Raw genomic sequence first — 22,327 nt, 5'->3', positions numbered from 1 at the left:
CCTAATCTGTCAAAAATTCTATTAAATTATGTGCCTATCACCAAAAAACAAAAAGGCTTTAGGAAATGTTTGCATTGTTGTATGAAATGTGGGAATCACTGCAACCAACAGAGGACAGCAGAAAAGGAACTGGAAAGATGTCAAGCGTAGCAGACACTGGATAAATGAGGCTCCCTACATGAGAAATACAAGGCAGGCAGCACAGGACTTTTAAGTATAATAGAAATTTGTGACTTTCAGAATACTTTAAAAGAGCCGTGACTTCCCTCCTAGCAATGTCTGGACTGGACCTGCTCTGTTTTAAAATCTAAAATTTGCCTGCAGAAATGTTCTAAAAGAGTAATCATTAAAATTAAGCCCTGGCAGCTTTAAAACAACTATTTCTACAAGAAATTTAGCTATTTATAGACACGTTTGTGACAAGTTTACCTCCAAGTGACCTTGTCCCAGGTCACTGCAATAGTATTATTCTCCCTAGCCACTCATACAGAATATCACTATAGGGTGGGGATTTTAAACTGATTAGAGACAGACCCTTATCCAGAGCTTATCCAGTACCTGCAGGCAAACACCACCCTGGCCTCACTGAGAGCTATGGGGAAGTAGTTATCAAATATCCACCTTATAGGTGCCTGAAGTCAGGTGAAAATATTCTTGTCCAAGGACTCCAGCTTTATCTTCCAGCCGTTGTCCCCCTTGACGTGTGTATTGGAGAGCCTGTTCTCAGCGTTTTGGTATCTCTGCAGCTGTTGGACTTTCTGCAGATCACCTTTAAACTTCATTTTACACTAGTTAAAGAGATGGTGCTTCCCAAATCTTTCATGATAACTTACAGCTTTTTATACTTTCATAATTTGCTGGATTCTTTGTCTACACCTCACATTCTAACAAGTTTCCTACTGGATCTGGGGAGATCTGACTTCACACAGCATCCAAGAATGGTCAGACCAGCCCCAAATACACAGGTAAGCCAGTATCCCTGGTCCTAATCAAGAGGAATTTATTTATTTACTTACTTATATACTTTTATATATGGATACAAATTTGATTATTTTGTTGCAGTGCTGCTCTGGCAGTTCATTTCCAATTGATCAAGGTCCCTGACTCCCAAGCCTTTGACAAAGTTATAGGTTCACAGGCTGAAGTCCCCCAAAATGACAAGAGAAAATGGCCTGAAGTTGTGCCAGGGCATGTTTATATTGGATATTAGGAAGAATTTCTTTCCTTAAAGGATTGCCAAGCATCGGAACAGGCTGCCCAGGGAAGTGGTTGAGTCACCATTCCTGGATGTATTTAAAAGACATGCAGATGTGGCCCTAAGGGACATGGTTTAGTGGTGGACTTGGCAGTGCTACTTAATGGTTGAACTCAATGATCTTAAAGGTCTTTTCCAACCTAAATGATTCTATTCTATTCTACTCTGCTCTACTCTGTTCTGTTCTATCTTGTTACGGCCTGGTAGAGTTTTTCATTTTCTGGATGTGCAGGTTTTGTATTTCTCATTAAAATACACATTATTTAGCTGTGCACACAGCTTGACAGTTTCAAAAGCCCATGCTATTCTATACCAGTAGCGATCTTCTGCACTCTTCCACTCCTTCAGCAAAGTCACTTACACTTGTAAAATTTTTTTCAGTAGTTGATAATATATTTGATAATATATTTGATATAGTTGATAATATATTTATGTAGCACTGGGCCAAGAACTCATTCTTGTGTAAGAGCTACATCATCCAAATCCATTTTCACATCTGACAGTTATTTAGTTTATTAATCCAATTATTGCATGGAAAGTCAATTTGACATGGGTACTAATCAAACACCTTGAAGAAGTCTGACTGTATAATAACAAACTCGCCTCTATCAACCAAACTTGAAAATGGATCAAAACAAATGCAAAGTTAGTTTGACAAAATCAGTTTTCCATAAACCACATTATCTTTCTATCATTCTCTAATCTGGTCCCATATCAGCCATTCTTTTGCTATTTGTGATAAATAACCTGTTAACTTTTTTAAAATATTGCCATAAAAACAGACTTCTTCCAGTCATAACAATTTCTCACCGGGGAATATATCTTGTTTTGAATGTTGGTGCTCTAATGGTTATTTATGTTTTTAGCAATGATAATCACTATAATATAATATTGCTTTTTTTACCTAGAAGTCGCCAATGGTCTTAACAAAGGACATGCACGATCCTGAATTTATGAACACAGTCTATCAGTGACAAAAAAGAAGCATGCCATAAAGAAGGGAGAGAGGCTGGATAAGGAATACATATATTAATAAAATAATCAAATATATCTATTAAAGGATAAGAGAGGGAACAAGATAAGTGGCAACCTTAAATGCTAAATAATTCACTTCGATTGCCTGAAGAATAAAAGACACTAAAATTTCCACCAAAACTAATATTTGATAAAAGCTGTTCCTAAAGAAGATAAATTTTCCTTCCAAGGGTGTTCCTAGTCATTATCTAAGCTGAACTTTGACTAAGATCCTGAAACACTCCTGAGAAGAGGGCAGCAGGGTGTAAACACTGAGAGTAGTAACCTGGCCTTTGCCCACTAAGTAAACATTTCTCATTACACGCTGCCCTTCACCTCATGAGGCATTCATTTAAGAGCAGAAGTCGCACTTTTGGAGTCACAAATGGCATCCTACTTTCCTCTGGATTTTCTTTCAAAATCTCCAATCCAGATGTTTACTAAAGCCAAAGTTTCTTAGTTTATAGAGCTTACAAATACTGCAGGAGAAAAACTGGTAACTCTTACAGCCTTTAGTAATTTCTATAGGTTAACCTGTCTTCCTGGAGAATGTAGGTGACTCTTCTTGGTCAACACATAAATTAATCTGGATCCAGGTTTTGTGTCAGAAAAAGAGGCTTCAGCATGAGGCCCCAGACTTTGAACTCTCTTTCTTAGGCCTTTGCTACTTTTTTTCTAAAATACCAAACTAATCCTTCTTTGCTACTTTTTCAAATCCTTGCTCTCAAAGACAGTGTTCTCAATGGTATTTTATGGTAAATCTTCACTCAAGATGGATTTCTTCTTAGCACTCACTCTGGGCAATGAATAGTTCCTTTAAAATATTTTATCATTTGACTGTCATGCAAATGTGCTACAGTTATCAACACCAGAACTTCTGTGCATGCAAAGAAAACGTGGGACTTTCAGAAAGTTGTAATAGTCTGTCCTTACATGCTGTTAACTCCCACTTTATATGTTATAACCTCTCAGAGATTTATAATTCCTATTCTTTCCAACAAATCCCTTTTCTCCTTCCAAATAGCCAACAAAGGACAGATTGATTTTGCTGTGAAGCCTGCAGTAGAAAATTTACTCAATCGTAAGTCTTGCTACACAGCAATGGCAGTCAGTCCTTAATGCCGTGCTGGCAGCCCACAGATGGGTGGAAAGAAATCACGTCTAGAAGTCAACCTGTCTATAGGAATATAACTTAAAACACTGCTACTTAATTATGAATTGGACATGATTTCTTGTCCAAAACCTGAAACCTGCCTTTGAAAAATTCCTCTGGTGACCTGATCTTCTTTGACACCTTTTGGAGATGTTGCTTCCTGTCTGCCCTGACTTCTGCAGAGGAATATGTTTAGCTTTCTCTTTTTTTTTTTCTTTTTTTTTTTTCTGCTTCTAGTATTTCTCTCCAGTAATGCGTGACTTTCCACATCTTTTTTGTCATTACTTCTTCTTTTTTCTTTCCTCTTATTTGTTTTCTTGCTGTTTTTCCTCAGTCCTTCCAGTTTCCCTGACTCCTATCTCTTTCACCATTTCCCTCTCCTATCCCCGCCTTGCTTTACTTTTCCTCCGTGTCCTCCATACTTTTACTCCACCTTTTCCCCCTTCTCTTTTCCTTGTGGTTTCCAACCTGCAAAGAAGTGCTATCCCCACAGGCTCTTCAGCACCCTTTGATCACCTGCTAGCCTCTGCAAGTGAGCTCCTCTAGCAGCTCCACCTGCCCCAGTTAACCCAGAGACACCAAAGGGATTGGGAGGGACTTGCCTTCCAGCAGGAGCCAGAGGAGGGTTAGCACTGCCCTGGAAGTTGAAGCAGAGAGGGTCAGTTTGCCAAAGCAGGGGGACTGAAAAGAAGACATGGTGCCAGCCACACGCCACCTCATTTCTGTTCCCCAATTAAAGCAGCCTGTAGGAAAAGTAGCATGCCACTGCGGTGGTGTACTGACCCCTCTGAGTGCTTGTTAGCACTCACCACACTCAGCATTTCGAAACTCTCACTGATTGATAGGACGATACGTGTATGCATGGCAGAGAGCAGATTCATTACAGCACATTAGCCAGACAGGCAGACAAATGCCCACAGGGGCAGAAAAGCTGTAAGGAATAAATAAAAACTTTATTATTTTTCTTAAACTTCTTTTCCCCAGGCTACATTGAGGAATACTGGAGGAACAGAAGAGTGGAGGGAGCCCAGAAGAGAAAGGGAGTGGCAAGAACTGGAGGAAAAGTTTATTATCAGTCAAAGAAAGGTTTAAAATATTCAATGTTGGATTCAGAGTTTGGATAGTAGCTGAATCTCTACTTACCTGTTTTCTTTCCCACTGCTAAATGAGAAAGAAAGGGTCAGTGCACCAGATACAAAGCTAGCAGACCATTCCTTACATAACATCTCTGAAATGGCTACCTGGCTGCTCCACTCATTGCAATTAATCATTCTCAGTTTTTAAAATTAAAAACAAACTAGCGTCAGCCTTTATCAACAGCTGCCACCATGTGGTATCTGAAATACCACAGTTACTTCCCATGCAAATAGTGAGAAATATGGTGGTTTCATCTGATCTGTTCAGTGATGGTTTTTAAGCACCTGTCCTGTAACGTAGAGCTGGCAAGAGATGGCATGGCAAACATGGAGCAGCTCTGCACCCCTGTGCGTGCTCTGCTGCCACCAAGGAGTGGGCAGCTTCTGCGATACAGCCTCGACACTGTGGCCACTGTACCAAACTGCTTCCCCATCACTCTTCCTGGAAGCTGGGAGACCAGACTGCAGTCCTGGACTGCCCCAGGCTGCCAACAGCAAGGCAGGAGGAAAATATATTCCTAAATGGCGGATGTCGAAACCACATCTACCAGACAGAGATTTAGCAGGAGGCAGCATGCTCTCCCCTCATGTCATGAGAAGCTGACTGCTCTGCCATGGGGTGAGGGAGCAAACATGGAGCTGCTACCCTGTTCCCGCTCCCCTCCAGCTGGACCTCAGCCTGCCTGCTGCCTGGAAAAACGGTGTGACGTGGAAAGAAAACTCCAGAGATGTTGCACTATCTGAAGGGAAGATGGAGTGTAAGTTATCAGCCCTAGATCATTAGAGACTGATCCCAAGATTAGTGATTCAAGGAGCATGTTTTGAGGCAGCATGGGGACAAGACCTAGTTAGTTAATACCCTGGTATCTGCTTGCTTGAGCCCTACATATTTTTAAGAAGATGTTAATTCCAACAGCTTCACCCCTCACCTCCCTCCTGGATTTCATTTAGGTGTACTTCAAAATGAGCTAATTATGCTACAATTTAGATTAGCTTTCTGCAGATAACACAGCATTCAGAAACCTGCTTTGTAAATATCTGTTCATAATATAGGTACCTCTGAGACTGCTGGAGTTCTGTCTGATGAAAAGTGTGTTCCCGACAGAAAAAATCCATTGAACCCAGGATACTGTGAAACCGGCATATGGCACTGTGAATAATGTGCATGAGCTTCTTCTCGAGGGTGCTTATCTGTCCACTCTTGATCCTGTAGCTTTCCTCTGAGCTGAAACTGTAGTCCAGTCAGTGCCTGCAGCATTTCTTTATTTCTTCCCTTTCCACTATTAGCAGAGCTCAAAAAAGCGCTATAAAACACACACACAAAATAGAAGCAGCAATTTAATTTCTTGTACAATGTGCCTCTACTATTGAAAAAAACATAAAAATCTTTAAATATAAAACCAAATTAATGTTATGGTTATAGGGCACCCATAAGGACACAATCCCTAACATACTACTGGGGGGGGGGAGACAGAAAAAGAAAAAAAAAAAAAAAAAGATGAGAAGAAACAGTTGGTATTCAGTTAACAATCATGTTTGGAGGTTTGTGACTGACTTTGTTATTCCAAGGGAAGTCAGGTACCAGTCTCTTGGGATTAGGTACAAAGGCGAGAAAAAAGTGGACATGTATGAATCTCAAAGGTGACTGCTGGGTTAATAAAACAGTCTGTTTTCTGTTCACCCACTCTTCCTCTCAGTGTGCAAGTACATTAAAATATGTCAAAAGGAAAGCCATTTGCTGGGGAAAAATAATTCAGCTAAAAGTCAAAATTTCCAGCTGGTGTATTGCCTTGGTGTGTGCAAGTGCGCTAACAAAGTGACCCACACATCTCACTGGATGAAAGTTGGTATCCTCATTAAAGTAGAAACAAACACTTGAAAATAGGAACAACTGCCAGTTAAAAAAAAAAAAAAAGGGGAGACCACAATTGATATGAGAAGCCTTCATTTTCCTACATTCTGTTTCCTACTTGCTCCATAGCACATACTATATATATTATAAGTAACCTCTTGAAAAGTAATGAAGGTAAAACTGATTCTGCATGCAGTAACTGTTCCCATTTGCTGGAGGAATTGTGTTGCTAACAACCATCCACATTATCATTCTATGTTTAGAGGAAGAAATATTTTCACAGTCCAGTTTCTAAACTGCCACATACAACACAAGGATTGGTTTCTGCAAAGAGTAACCCTTTCAAAAGTGAATAGCTCTGGGGAAGAAAACTTTATATCAGAATTACTCATGCTAGAAAGGGTTTTAGGATCAGCCTCCACCCCTTTTAAATAAAAGCACATTTTTATATATATATATACTGCCTTTGCACCCAAGAGACACAATGAGGCTTGAACACCATCACTAATTCACAGCAGTGTGAGCATCTTTTGTAATATAAACAGCATGAGAAATTAGACCTCCTGCTCCTTGGCCCAGGCCCTGGCAGAAAGCACTATCAGATAAACAGAAAGCAAAAGAAGGAAGTGGTACACTACCGTGCGAGCCACCTTTTGTTTACTGTTTCCTCTGGGGGGAAAAAAGTGGAATAAAGTTTTCCAAAATCTCTAATGACCATAGCAGAGTACATCACAATGAACTGTCTGAACGACAGAACCCTGTCATGGGTGAGGTTGGAAAGGACCTCTGGGGATCATCTAGTCCAACTGTCCTGCTCAAAGCAGAGTCAGCTACAGCATGTTGCTCAGTGTCACGTTGGGTTTCAAATATCTCCATGGACAGAGATTCCACAACCTCCCCAAGCAAACTATTCCAGTGTTTGGCCACACCCACAGTAAAGAAGTTTTTTCTTATGGGGGAATTGAAATTTCGCCCATTTCAGTTTGTGCCTCTTGCCTTTTGGCCTATCACTGGGGACCATGCAGAAGAGCCTTACTCCACCTATTTTACTTCCCCCCACCAGGTATTTATACACATGAAGAAGATCGTCCTGAACCTTCTGCTCTCCAGGTTGAACAATGCTAGCTCTTTCAACCTCTCCACATAACTCACATGCTTGGAAGCCCTTCAGCACTTTTGTGGCCCTTTGCTGGACTCATTCCAGTACATCCATGTCCCCCTCATACCAGGTAGCCTAGGACTGGACTCAGCACTCCAGCTGTAGCCTCTCCAGTGCTGAGCAGTGCAGAAGGATCACACCCTTAGTTCGCAGGTGATGCTGTGCTATTCCTGATGCACCCAAGGAGAGGTTTTCAGGCTTCCTTGTTGAAAGGGTGCATTGCTGCATCATGGTCCAAGGACTCCCAGGGCCTTCTCTGCAAAGCTGATTCCCAGATGGTCAGCCCCAGCCTGTGCTAGTGCACGCAGTTATTGCTCACCAGGTGCAGGACTTGGCACCTCCATTTGTTGAATTTCTTGAGACACCTGTCATCCCATTTCTCCAGATTGTCCCTCTGAAGAGCAGCACAATCATCTGGTACAACAATCAGTCCTCCTAATTCTCTGATGTCTGCAAACTTGCACTCTGACCCATCATTTAGGTTATGAACATAGATTTGAAGCAATACTGGACCCAGATCCCTGAGGGACACCACTTGTTACTGGTTTCCAGACAGTCTTTGTGAAATGTTGATCACAACACTTTGAGCTCAGCAGTTTATCCAGTTCTCAATTTACTTCACCATCTACTGTCTAGTCAATGATTTGTCAATTTGTCTACAATGATATTATAGGACACAGCTTCAAAGAGCTTATTAAAGTTAAGCTAAACAACATGCACTGCTCTTCCTTTGTCTACTGAGCTCATCATCTCACTGTTGAAGAGCATCAGGTTTGTCAGGCATGATTTTGATTTTTCTTTAGTCTGCATTTTGTTGGTGATCTACCTGTACAAACCCTTCATGATGCCATTCATGAACCTCTACAGATTCAATGCCCAAAAAAATACCAACCAACCTCCTTCAGCCCTGAAGTGGTCAGGCAGTTGGGCTAGATGATTGTTGTAGGTCCCTTCCAACTGAACTATTCTAGTCTATTCTAATAAAATGGAATTTATTAATTCAGCCAATATTTCAAGATATATCAACAGGACCTTTCAAAATGTGTATTATATTCCTGATGCTTAGAAATCCTTCCTCTGTTATGCAAATGCCTGCTTAGGGTCTTTTAAAAAATGCATTTTATGAACCTGTTAAACTATAATAACTATATTATAAAAAAAACTATAATAAAATTAAGTAGCTCTTATGAGATAGGATGTCAATACCTATCCAAGAACATAACAAAAATTTTAAAATATTACATAGAACAGTTTTGGTAGTGTCAGCAGCAGCAGTGGAGAAGAAGACAGCCTTCTAGATTTTTCCTTTTGATCAAGGCTTTTTCAATTTGTTTTCTTACTGGCTAGTATGGACTAAAGAAGGGATAACTGTAATTGAGTAAAAATGCGAGTTTTGACACCCCAACGTTCCCTCTTCTTTTTGCTCACAAAATAAACATCACTTCTAAAACTTATTCCAGTAACATTGACCCCTGCAATTCTGCACAGAGCACTGCTTGAGTGTCCAAAATAGATGTCAGGGCAAGGATCTGGCTTTGTTCTTTCAGAGCATCTTCAGCCGAGGGTCTGATGTAAATACATCACAAAAACTACAGCACTGATTCTCACAGCAGCCTCTTCTAAAGCTACCAAGCAAGAGGGAAAGCTGAAAAACACTTTAGCTAACTCATCTGTGCTGATTCAAATGTGCTCTGTCTCCTAACTGCTAATGATGCTCCTCAGCCACAAAGAGTAAATGCTTGGTCCTTTTGTACACAGCCTTTGATCCCTGTGCCTGGATTAATTACCCACTTTGCAGGTACCTGACTAAAGCTCAGCAAAACTCGAAGTCTTCCCAAGATCCCAGAAGGTCACCTTGTTCTTGCTCCTGAGCACCAGGCTGCCTCAACCACGGGGCTAGCTAGCGTTGCTTCATAGCTGTTCTGTGGTGTAAATAGTTTCTCTTCGTTCCCTCATTGGCCCCCTCTTCTGTTCTGGCCAAACTATTCCAATGTGAATACCTGCAAAGTTTTGAAATATGAAAACTGAGAAAATGGCTCTAACTGCCCCTTCCTGGTCTCTGCAGTCTTATCATGCTTATTTGGTGGTCCCGCTTGCATACTAAGAACCTTATCTTGCAGTCCTTTTGCAAGCAAAACTCCCCATTGACTGGTATGTCTTTGTATTAAAAAAATTACTGGATATGCAGAGCAGCAGTTCTGAACAAAGGAATTTAGTCATTTTTCTTTTAGTTTTCCCCTTCAAAAATGCCCTAAGGCAGTCATCTATTTCAGTCAATGAAAGGCTGAAAATGTTCAATAAAAAAAAATATCTATTTTTGAGCAATAGAAACATAAAAGACATCTAAACCCACAAATATTATTTTTGTACACATTGAGGATCAGATTTCTTCACATTTAATTGACCTTTTTGTTAACTCTTTGCTTGCCAGCTCTTTGCCTGGAGAAACTTTTGACAGTGAAGGAATCTGTGTTTATTAAGGAATGCATACTTATGATCCCTTATTTATATTAGTGGGGGCGAGGGAGGACAGTCACATACACAAATGTTATGTATAAAAGGCATATAGAAACTTCAAGTATATTTCCACTTATAAAAGTTTTACTTATGTCAGCAATTTTGCAATTAAAAATGTAAAAAGTAAGTTAAATTAGTATTTTGAAACTGAAATCCAACTTATATGATTTGTACAATAGCTTATAAATAACTAAACAGTTAATCCTACTTGATTTCTGCAGTCATTTTAAATATAATTTGCCTCTCCCCATGCTGCTTACTTCAGAATTGATCAAGAGGTAGCACCAAAAATATATATATATTTTGCAATATCTTTTTCATTTTTTAATTTTTGTTGATAGTTTGAGGCTTGAAAAATTTTCTGGTCAACAAGTCAAATAATTTCAGTGGAAACAATAATTTGAAAGCTGTGAAAGTTAAAAGTCTGCACAAGTTATTTAAGAGTAAAACAATCTCATAAGAATTTTTCATTAAGGTTATGTATAAAGGAAAGATCAACATATACTGGTTTGGAAATATCCAGTGGGTTCATCCAAAGAACATTAACTCTGATCTGTAGCAATGCCAAGCAATAAATGCATATTTATGTTGATAAGCGGTTTAGTCTTTGCAGCTCCAGAAAAGATTACATTGATTTTTAAAAATTCAATACATTTTATATATCTCAAAGTCTGAGATATACTTTTTTTATTATTATTATTTCCAGTCTCAGTAAAACATAAGATACAGAAATTCTGCAAAAAAAAGTTTTATGTTTTACAAAAGGGCATAGGAAAATAAGTAGGATGGGATAGAATATTAAATGATGAAGATAATGAACAAGTGGGCTTACTTGAGAATTGGAAGGATGATTCACTAAAATAGAATTTCAGCAGTGTGTAAAAGGTATATTGGTGCAATAAAAGACAAAAATGAGAACTGGTCAGAGAGCTGCATTAAGCTATAAAGGGGGACACCCAGGAGATTTGGAATTACATACCCAGATGCATCACATTATGAGTCAGGAAAAAGCCTTTCTGTAGAACATTAGCACCTGAGAATCACACCTATAATAACCTAATGAGCAATACATATCTTTTTGAGCAGCCTATACCATAAAGATAAATAAAGTGGAAAGAAAATAAATAAGGGTAATCAACAAAAGTTGAAAAGGAACTTAGGAGCTGAGTTATGAAGAAAGCTGAAAAGAATTAATGACAAATACAGCACTTTTCGTGATATATATGAAAAAATATGAAGACCAAGAAGGAAACAATTATTACTAGAAGCAAATAAGTTATCCTTGTAATTATGATGATATTGAGAATATTAAATAGAATATCATAACAATTCGTCGTAGAAAACATGAAGCAACAGGGATATATTGTCCCAAAGAAAGTGGTATAATCCCTATCATTTGATTCGTTTAAAATGAGACTTGGCAAAACATTACTGAAGTTATTGTACAGTAGGTCATGATCCTGTATTGGCAGGGGATGGACAAAATGACCTAGCAGGTCTTTTCCCTCTCAATCTTCTTTGATTCTAAAAGGCTCTAAGTCAGGTGCTTCCATCATTTGTCTACGAGATCAGCAGAGCTCAGAGCTACCACAGGGAGACCCATAAGGGTGAGGGTGAATGTAGACTTGGCTAATAAAATATCAGAGGGCCCAAAACAGTCAAGAAATTCTTTCTCTTTTATTGTTATAAATATATATGTATCTTCTTTTCAGGGTTCAGTGTGAATGACTGCACAGAAAACTGAATTTTAAGACATTGAAAGGCAAAGTAAGTGTAGAGGTCACTACCGCAGAGCGATCAGGCTGGAGTAGCAGCAAAAGAAAACGTACAGTCCCCTGCCATCAACTTTTTGAAAATGCAGGTCTCAAAGGTAAGGCAGTAGCAGGATTTCATGCAGAAACTTTTTTTTTTCCTTGATTACCATTCACATAGAAACAAGTTTTTGAAGCAAAGCTCCTACCAAAAGCTTCATTGCTACCCATCTATGCTGTTTCTAGTCTTTCTTTAACAATAGAGAGCTTCACAAAGCAATGCTTAAGAAATAACCTAGAACCAAAGAAAGCTATTTGATTTGAAGGTATTCAGAAAAATTCAATACCCTGATGACAATTAGGGTTTCTTGTTAAGAAGGCAGGACATGCTGAGACAGGAGAGCAACTACTGGTTATAAACATCTGTAATGCTTGAGTCTGTTGTGACCATAGGGTCTGACCACCAGCCCTAGATTTCACTGAGGGCTTCCTACCACCACTCTCTGTCAGAAGTGTGTTCAAAGGCATTCAATGTCAGCCTAACAGTGTGTGACCAGGACAGCTAAATATTACTGCCTACACCACAATTAAGGCTGTTAGACACTGTTAGACATGTAGAACACCTGTCACAATGTAAGGAGATAGAGCTGGTGAGGGTTTTGCTGGAAAAAAAACCTGCCTTACAAAACCCTTAAATTTCTTTGCGGCAGTCACTGAGCATGTGGAAAGACTGGAGACAGAATGTACAGTTCCCTGGGGCTTCCAAGAGGGTTTTAGAATGTTCCCTGACCAAAGGTGGTTGAAGAGGACTATGGCATAGAATAAGAGAGCTCCTCACCCAGATTGGTATCAGGCTGAAAAACAGGAAACAAAAAGTAGGGATAAATGGTCGGTTTTCTCAGAGAAATGAATAGAATAGAATAGAACAGAACAGATCAGAACAGAACAGAATATTCCAGTTAGAAGGGACCTACAGTAATCATCTAGTCCAACTGCCCAACCATTTCAGGGATGACCAAAAGCTAAAGCATGTCACCAATCACATTGTCCAAATGCCTCTTAAATACTGACAGGCTTGGGGCATTGATGACCTCTCTAGGAAGCCTGTTCCAGTGTTTGACCACCCTCTCAGTAATAAAATGCTTCCTAATGTCCAGTCTAAACATCCCCTGGTGCAGCTTTGAACCATTTGCACATGTCCTATTGCTGGATACAGGGAGAAGAGCTCAGCATCTCCCTCTCCACTCCCCCTCCTCGGGAAGCTGCAGAGAGCAATGAGGTCACCCCTCCGCCTCCTTTTCCCCAAACTAGACAGGCCCAACGTCCTTAGCTGCTCCTCACGGGACATTCCTCCCAGCCCTTTCACCAGCTGTGCTGGCCTCCTCTGGACCCATTCAAGGACCTTCACGTCCTTCTTGAGCTGTGGGGCCCAGCAGCGCACACAGTGCTCCCGGTGAGGCCGCACCAGTGCTGAATGCAGGGGATAATCACCTCTTGCGAGCGGCTGGTTACGCCGTGTTTGGGGCACCCCAGGGTGCGGGTTGTCTCTTGGCTCCAGGGCACACAGCTGACTCGTGCTGAGCCTGCTCCCCACCAGCACCCCCAGCTTCCCTTCTGCGGGGCTCTTCTCCAGCCGCTCCTGACCCCGTTTGTATTTTTGCCTGGTGTTACTCCGTCCTAGGAGCAGAATCCAGCATTTTGACTTGTTAAATTTTATTCCACTAATCTTTGCTTAATGCTCCGATCTAGCTACATCCCTTTGCGATCAGCAAAATCCCAGGGGTATCACTGGATGCTCCAAATGTTCAGAAATAGTCTCTAAAAACTGTAGAGAGGAAAGTAACCAAATTTGCTGATTACTGAAGGTAGTATAACTGAAGGGTCTCATGACATTGAACAGTTAAAAAATGGCAGATGAAATTCACTGTCAGCAAAAATTATGTGATGTACTTGGGGGAACACCTTTCTAACTTTATACACTACTGGCACAAGGTCTTATGGAACGAGTTGTTACCACTTAGGGAAGGGGTTTGATGCTAAAAAGTTCTCTAAGATGCAAATCTGGTGGTCAGTAACAGTGAAACTAGGAGACACAATATTAGAAACAAACTACAGAGAAAAGGTAACGTCATGGATTAATTTCAGCGTATTCATACCTCAATTATTGTGTTTTTCTTGTCTATCTGTGTAAAAACCAGACTGCAGAAAAGGAAAGGTGCCAAAAAGAACAGCAAATGTGATTGAAGATAAACCATGACTTCTTTATGATCGTCAAGTAAGCAGACAATATTCTCCATCCTGGAGAAAAGACACCTCAGGCAAGATAGGATGTATGTATAAAACAAGCATGGAGTGAAGAAGGTGAAGAAAAAACACTTCTTCATTTTCACTAGTTAAGAAGTAAGACCCTCATGTCCATGATGAAATGACCACAGGACAAGCTCAGAACAAACAAAAGGAAAACATTTTCACTTATATCTAAACTGTGGTACTTTTTGTCAGAGGATTACATAGGGAGGCAAAAGTTACATAGTTTTGAAAAGTCACTGGGTTAACTAATGGAGAAACACCAAGTCATGCTCAGGAATTACCTAAGCCACAGACTTCGTGAACCTGGCATTGTTTCCTGGAGGAGTATGGTTGCTTTCTGGAGATGTCCTTTGACTTTTACCCAGGCTTCTACTACTACTGACTGCCGAAGGCTGGGTACTGAGCCAGACAGATGCCTGGTGTCATCCACTATGGCCAATTATTACATTCTTATGAGGAAACAGAGAAGAGCATCTCTGGGGAGATGAGAATGCTTCCTCTGCAGTGTACATCATCAATGCCTTCAACAATCAGGCAACTGTATAAGACCCCACTGCACCAGAACAGTACCAGCCTTACAAAAGGTATTTACATATCTAACAGCTGCTGAAAGTCCTTCAGGCACCCAGTTGCCATAAATTTCATTAACCTTTAATGTGACCAGTAGGACAAAAAATCATTTGGCTTCTCATTCAGCACGATTTTTTTTTTCAAATCTGAAGAACCTTAGCAAGCCATGCAGCTCCCATGTTCTATGTGCCCTAAGAGGAGACAATTGGCTTTGACATAGCTTTCAAAGGCCAGAAAAAATTGTTGCACAGGAGTCACTGAAGCACAGAAAAGTTAAAAATAAATGTGTTTCTTGACTTTTGGCATCAATGGTTAGCAAGAAACAGCAAACACATCAGAAGACTAATCAGCATTTCAGCTCAAAAGGACATCTTTAAACGCTTCCAAAATTATTTTATTTTGGGAGATTCAGTAAGGTTGGCTTTTATATTGAGGATAAGGGAGTCCATCCCCACCAGAACTTAATAGCCTCACTGAAATCTTTCTTTGTCCTCCTGTCATAGCTACTGCATAGCACTATTAATGACATGCAGTAGCATCAAAACCCAAAGGAAATAGCATGCAAGGAAGAGGTAACATGAAACAATGAAGGCAGCCTGTAACAAGTTATAACATGTTACAATACATAGCAGGTTTTCATTATTTTATTTTTTTTAACTAATGCTTAAAGGCATTGTAAAGTTCTTACATACTTGCAAACCTGCACAGTAGCCTCTGGGGGATTTTACTGGCTAACTCCAACCTTGCAGAGACAAAGATGTGGCAGCTTGGGCTGAACATGGAAAGGAGTACACAGGACAAAGTCACAAAGTCCTTTGCAAGTTAACAACTATTCTTTATATTTTCCAATGTATAAAAACTAGATATTGTCACCTTATTAGCATTATCTTAATAAAGGAATAGCCTATAGCCACTTGTATTCTATGATAATTGTTCTCTTCAGCTTTTGCTGTGTTTTTCGAATGTGTACATGCACACTCAGGTAAATACATGCACATTTTCCACTCAAGCTAAAATGCATTGGAGCCACCACTGGCTTACAATCTAAACTACATTTATTAGCTAACATAATCTTGTGTTATGAATCTAAGGAGAGTGTTTCACTAATAGAAGTCTCACTGCCTTTTGGTAGGGCACATTGTTTCTCAGTCAGAAAGGAGGTTTGAAAATTCCACATCAGTGCCTCTTCCTGCCTTCAGCACTAATGGCAGATTCAGGATTACAGGACACAAAATCCCAGTAATTTATTCAAAGGAATGTTTTAACATAATAACAGACATCAGAGTCTGTGATTAATAGAGAACCTCAAACCTCCACCAGCTCTGGATGCCCTCAACTGTCACTGCACTCGCCAGTGTGGAGGGTGTTCAGAACCTCCCAGTTTTAGTTTCTTAAGGGTGTTTGTCCCTGAGTCCTTGATATTAATACATTCTCTGGACTACCAGGAAAAAAAAAAAAAAAAAAAAGAGCATTTTGTTTTTTTCTAATCAAAGACCACCTAATCTCTTAGTCTGGGAAACATGCTAAAATGTCAACATTCTCTTTTTTAAAATAAAAAACTTATTTTCTCTATTTTCTTCAACTGTACATCTGCATATATGGTGTTTTGCAATAATTTCATTGATCGTTCCTTGATATCTTACATACTAGCAACAATCCACAGTTCATAACAAAGAAACATTGCCTTACAACACTCAAAGTGGAAATGAGGAGAGCACGTGGCAAATTAGTATATTAAAATGTTGATTAGTACTGTCAATTTTGTTCATCAAAAAAGTCAGAGACTGAATAATGTGTATAGTCATCTCTTTAGAAGTATTAGAGCTGTTGTAAATGATCAGTCTGGATATTGACGCTGAATGTGTAGGTTGATTTGAAAAGTTTCTTTTCATCTTGGGAGGAATCTGTTTATATGCTGAGATCTGGGGTTCCAGCCCACAGAGCCAAAACCAGATCTGGTAATTACCAGTACGATGGCAACTCTTCTTTGTGAGGGCTCCTGGGGGCAAGATGATCACACAGTGCTGGGTAGTTCAGCCCTTGGGAAGACGCTCCTCAGAGCTATTTGTAGGAAGCAAGTTCCACCAACAATCTAGAGTCCAGAGATGAACGATGTAGCCCTTCAATTTAGTGTATTATTTTCTTCCATGTAGATAACTCACTAAACAATACAGCTAGTTACGTTTGAAAATAGAAAAGCATGCATAATAATACAGCCTATAAGGATAGGTGCTTAAAAAACCATATAACTCTATAAAAAGAAATTAATGTTTTCCAACAACAATAAAAAATAAACACACATTCCTTTGATCAATACACTTGATACTGTGAAGACAAGTGTCCTGTCCAACCCAAACAGATGCAAAAAGTAACCTCTTTCCTGATTTGTGGCACCACATCATGAAGTCTGTGATTCAGTGAAGCAGCAGGAATAGTTTACATTAAATGCCTGAGGCTATATATTGCCTAGAGATGGTGAGGAAGGCTCCACACAGCGCTCTCCATTCCCAGAGCTTATCTCACAAGATAGTCCACCTTAGCTGACAGTCTGCATGCATCCTGATCGAAACTCGCTGTATTGCAAGAAACTCCGATTCTGGATCCCTCCAAGGGCTGCCTCACTGCCCATGCCAACCATGTATGACCTTCCCAGCCCTCCCATGGCCAGACAATGGACACCACTGCACGAAAGCATGCTAGTGCAGAAGCATCTCATTAAAATCAAATGGCACAAGGTAGTACCCTCCAGAGTTCCCACTTCCACCCAGAAGCAACGACCTTTATGTTGGTGTGGGTGCCTCAGCACCATGGGGACAGGGACAGACTGCTTCCTTATCCAAACTGGGCTTCCTGCAGTCCCTTGGGTGTCCCTTCAGTACAGGCCTTAGGACATCCTAGGCAATGCAATGTAATGTTCTCCATGATCCATGTTAGACTAAGGATCCTTTGGATTAATTAAGAACAAATTCAAGTTTCACGGAACCTCTAATGAAAATACACTGTATCCTGTAAAGCGTACAAATTCAGATCTGGTAAGTTTGACAGTCTCTCCTTATCCAAAGTATATCTAAAACGGTGTTGTGCATCCATTGAGTACAATAACTGTACAAGAAAACATGCCATTTGATTAAATAAATTTAAAAAACTCATTATTTGAGTTTTAGTTTCTTAACTCCTCAGATTTTTCAGTCTCGGAAGAGCCAGAAGCTTTTTTTGGAAGATAAAATGTGTGAGATACTATTGTATTCACATAACTTGAGGGAGTGGGGCATTAAGAAAAACAGAAAAGAGCATAACAGTAGCAAAAATACCTCAATTGTATCTGCAGCCACACTACTTTTAGGGACTGCATCTCTGAAAAATAATTCTAATTGTATTTTTACACCAAATATTAAACATTTTAAGGCCAAATATTGAACAAGAAAGGGAAGAGGAAGTAACACATTCAATAAACAGGCATATACAGTTGATAAAAGCTGACATGTACAGTTATGCCATGATGTCCCAAAGAGGTCTTGAGCTCTAATACATTAAGAGTGACCTTTGTATAGAAAAAAAATAACAGGCCATCATGCTCTAGACCATGGGCTAGCCTGGCAGCAGCCAACCACAGAAATTGAGATCAAGGCAGAATCCTGTCATTCTTACATTTTTGCCAAGAAATCTCTAACAAGGTGTGCAGCAGACCTGCTACCAGAAGCACAGTTGCTACATATTAAATAAGATGAAGAGCACAAAAACTCCTCCAGCAGCAGCCTAAACTACACAGTGTGAATACCTGCTGGCCAGTTTTAAGCTCCTGACATTTCTCAACTTTTCAATAGCTGACTTTCCCGCTTCTATGTTCTTCTCCACCTCCCTGTCTCTGTACCAAGGGGAGTCCTGGAAATGAAGCTGAAGCATCTCTTTGATCTTCTTTTTGTGACCTCCAGCAGGCAAAAGATCAGCTGAGCAAAAACTGTTCCTTAGACTCTGCAACTATATGCTGGAGCAATGCTCAAAGGGATACAAGAGTTTTGTTGCTATAGTTTAACAAACCCCAAGAGATTATATGCAATCTACAACTTTTGAATCTAGCAATATGAGATTTTATTTTTTTTTTATTATTATAGGGGTTTTTACATATATAAGAGCTTTCTGATCCTCAGTAGCCTCCTAGGCAAATGTAAAGTACCATCTCCACCTCATGGTAGCACAACTGCTTTTCAAATAGAGAGCTGTAAGAGGTTTTAATATTGGACTGATATATATTCTCCATAATCTTGCTGTCAGAAATTATGGTGTTTTTTCTACAGAAACAGGCACACAGAAATTTGCCTGAGGCCATGTCCAGGAATAAGAACATTTCAACGCAAATGGTTAATAGTTCAGAAGCAATCACATGGTTAACCTTTTCAGATGATCTAAACAATAGATGCTGTTGTCAGGTTCACCAGAATACACAGGTACTTTTAAAAAGCTTTTAATGCAACCCAAGTATTTCCTCCTAAGTTTCAGGATAATTTGTATTCTAACATAACAAATTCAGGCTTTGAGCATATCACTCTCTAAGCGTGCCATATCCTGACAAATACATTTATTTGTGATGTCTTGCTTGCTTACTTAAGATCTTTTTTCCCTTACGGTAGGTGCTGTATAACTAGGGAGGTGGATGGATAGATTCAGTGCTGAGTTATGTTATGGAGTAAATGCTGATATATACCTTCCTGCATTCAGAGCTCACTTCACAGGACACCTGATCTCTCATAATTCTACTTCGATCTATGATGTTGTAAAAATGATACATGCAATTTTGCAGCTGCCTTGCTAGAAAGTTATAATATCTGCAAAAACTGTCAAACTTTAACCTGGACAAGATCATAAATATCATTTTGTGAATACGGCAAATTGCTTTAGAGGAACTGAAACCTGATGTTTTTACCCTCCTCTTGTTACACATGCTTCATTTTTGCCTTGTCAACTCTGAACAGTCATAGCATACGAACAGAAAAGCGTCTTCCCAGATAGCTGAAAAAAACTTAGTGATTGTGGGTACTATACACAGTTTTTCATTACTCATATTCAAAGCTTAGAGAGTGAACAAGGGTTTACATGCAGGGCACACATCCCAGTTTCAAAACTAGGATAAGTGTCTACAAGTCTGAGAAAAGACAAACAGAAAAATGTCTGAAACTTTTATTTAAATACAGGTAGGACAGTAGCCCTGCAGTGGATTGGAAAAAAACATATAAGCAAATGACACCTAACTTCTCATACTGGATGGTGGTGATATGGTATGCACATGGCACCAGGTAGAACTTCTCTCTCAACTCACCAGCCATCAGCCATGGAGTGAGACTCAAAGTGCTAGAGAAGAGGATCAAAGCCTCTGCCTACCCGTAGTTAAACCTTTTCAATGAGTCCTAAGACTAGGATTTTAAATTTTAGTGATAAGGCTTTAATCAATGTCAACACTGATACACAGTTACTATGTTTAAGCTACCAGTTTGAGTAAGAAATTGGCAGCATTGGGCTAATAACATCAGTTATGAGGATCTTGTACGTTCTTTATATGCCTCGCTATTTGTCTTCCCTCTGGGTTTATCTCTTCTCTTACTCTTCTCCCCGAGTAATATTTTTCCGTGCTGGACTGACAGGGATAACAGGCCAATACTTTTTACTCAGAGATTTTCCCTCTTGTTCTTCTTCTGGGATAGTTTATTTTCCCATGACTGCACAAAATGGTAGTTTGGCCTCCTAAATTACTGGATCTTACAACAGACTAGAAGGCCATTTACCTTCGCATATCAGGGCCCCTTCAAGCACTGCGCTGCCCTTGCCTCACTGCACTTTGACTGTCTATTAGGTTGCTTCTGTTACATTTCTGAAAGATTTTCTCCTCTTCTCTTTCACCTTTCAGTCTTTGAGCATGAACCCGTAGGGCTGCATGGAAGCAATGCGCAGAGGGTCCCGAGGACAAGAATTACTCTTGAGAGAAGACTAAAAATCAACCAACTGCTCTTTGCTGACAGAAGCGGAGATCCGTACTCCTGTCATACACATACACTCTTGTGCTATAAATAAGTAGCATCGTTTAAATATATAGAGAGAAATAAACATCAGTAGAAGAAACACCAGCTACTGAGGTCTTAAGATTTATCCTGTATTAATTACAGCTGCTACCTTTTACAGAATGCTGTGATTCAAGATCCTCCCTGTTCACCTGTCTCAAGGTACCCATCACTAACGGGTTCTTTAGGGAACCCCATTTTAGAAACGGTCTCTCCTATTTATGTACAAAGCACTGCTGTCTAAGGGGGCTGCAACCTGTAACACATAACCGCTTTTTACAGAGAAAAGCAGCACTGTGCAATAGGTTACAGAGTAAGAAACCCCATGTGTGTATTTTCTTGCAATAGTAGTATCTAACCAATTCATCTGGAGTTTGGCTAGGGTATGTGGATCAGCATTGCTACTCCTACCAAAAATACCATGTAACCTGCGACAATTGCAATGAAACCCAATCTTAGGTTTATGTTTCATCCAAACAATAACTCACCAATGCACAACGTCTCACAGCTCCCTATGGTAACACTGGCACTTTCTTAACATAACGGACTAACTGTTTGCTAAATAGCTACCATAGCAGCATACAGCACCTAAACTATCCTTCTGTATGTTTCATGTTCATAAAATATCTTTCACAAGTCCTGACAAGATCATAAAGCATGCACAGCATGATAACCCAGTATGCTATTTTATGCAGTGTACAATAATGTACATAGACATATACATCTGCTTGCTAAGCACCGCTCAAGTGTAGTTGACTGGAATTTTGTGTTTTCACGGAGTTAAAATTTTAAGGAATAATCCAATAAAATGTGGAGTATATTGGACTTAATCCACTAATATTAAAACACGGGTGCAGTTTACTTTGGTACCAACAGACAGTTCCTTTAGTACCAGTAGTCTTTTAGAGTGGCACCTTCACAGAAAATGCTGTGTTTAAAACATGGTGTTCTAGAACAGAAAGTTCCCAAGAAATCTTTTCTGTATTATGGGGACTGATGTTTCTTTTTTAAGATCTGCTGTAATACTTTGCCCAAAATGGCACAAGTGTGTTTCAAAATACTGCAGATTTTTGTTTACTAAAAAAAAAGAAATTCACACTGAAAACCAAAACTGTATGAAATGATGCTGCAAATATAATTTCTATACTACTATTACTAATTTTTCTGTACGACTGATATTTGATAAATATCCAGAAGAGTTATGTAAAGATATGAATTTTACAAAATATTTCCAAAACTTTAAACCAAAATGCTTACACAAGCACACCTTGTCTTGTCAAATGAAAGAATATCAAATATTTTTAGACACCCTGAAATCAAACTATAGATCATATATTTTGTTTAGAAAGATAAACTATGCATGATAGCCATAAATTTATTAATAGATAGCAAATCACTAATAGTAATAAAAATAAATATTCAACTAGTAATAATACATAATGTTATATGCATATACCATGATGTTTATACAATCTTACAGATGTTTTATTTTATGTGTCGTTCTATTTTGAGGATATATGTTCACCATTCCATGAAGAATATCACTTTATGTTGATGAAA

General features: G+C 39.4%; 1 protein-coding gene across 3 annotated transcripts in view; it reads right to left on the bottom strand.

Annotated features, from left to right (window-relative positions):
* The window catches only part of TFEC (transcription factor EC), a 140,945-nt gene that overhangs the window by 91,853 nt on the left and 26,765 nt on the right, over positions 1 to 22,327 (bottom strand). For 2 of the 3 annotated variants that reach the window (XM_056341044.1, XM_056341045.1), the window contains exon 2: positions 5,616 to 5,862. The exons of the other annotated variant lie outside the window; for it this stretch is intronic. In XM_056341044.1, the coding sequence (XP_056197019.1) occupies positions 5,616 to 5,816 (201 nt within the window). In that variant the 5' untranslated portion in view covers positions 5,817 to 5,862. The remainder of the gene's footprint in view (positions 1 to 5,615; positions 5,863 to 22,327) is intronic. 3 annotated transcript variants of the gene reach the window in all.

Source organism: Falco biarmicus, chromosome 5, assembly GCF_023638135.1.
Source record: "Falco biarmicus isolate bFalBia1 chromosome 5, bFalBia1.pri, whole genome shotgun sequence".
NCBI lineage: Eukaryota > Metazoa > Chordata > Aves > Falconiformes > Falconidae > Falco > Falco biarmicus.
This window is presented reverse-complemented; position numbering and strand designations above follow the sequence as displayed.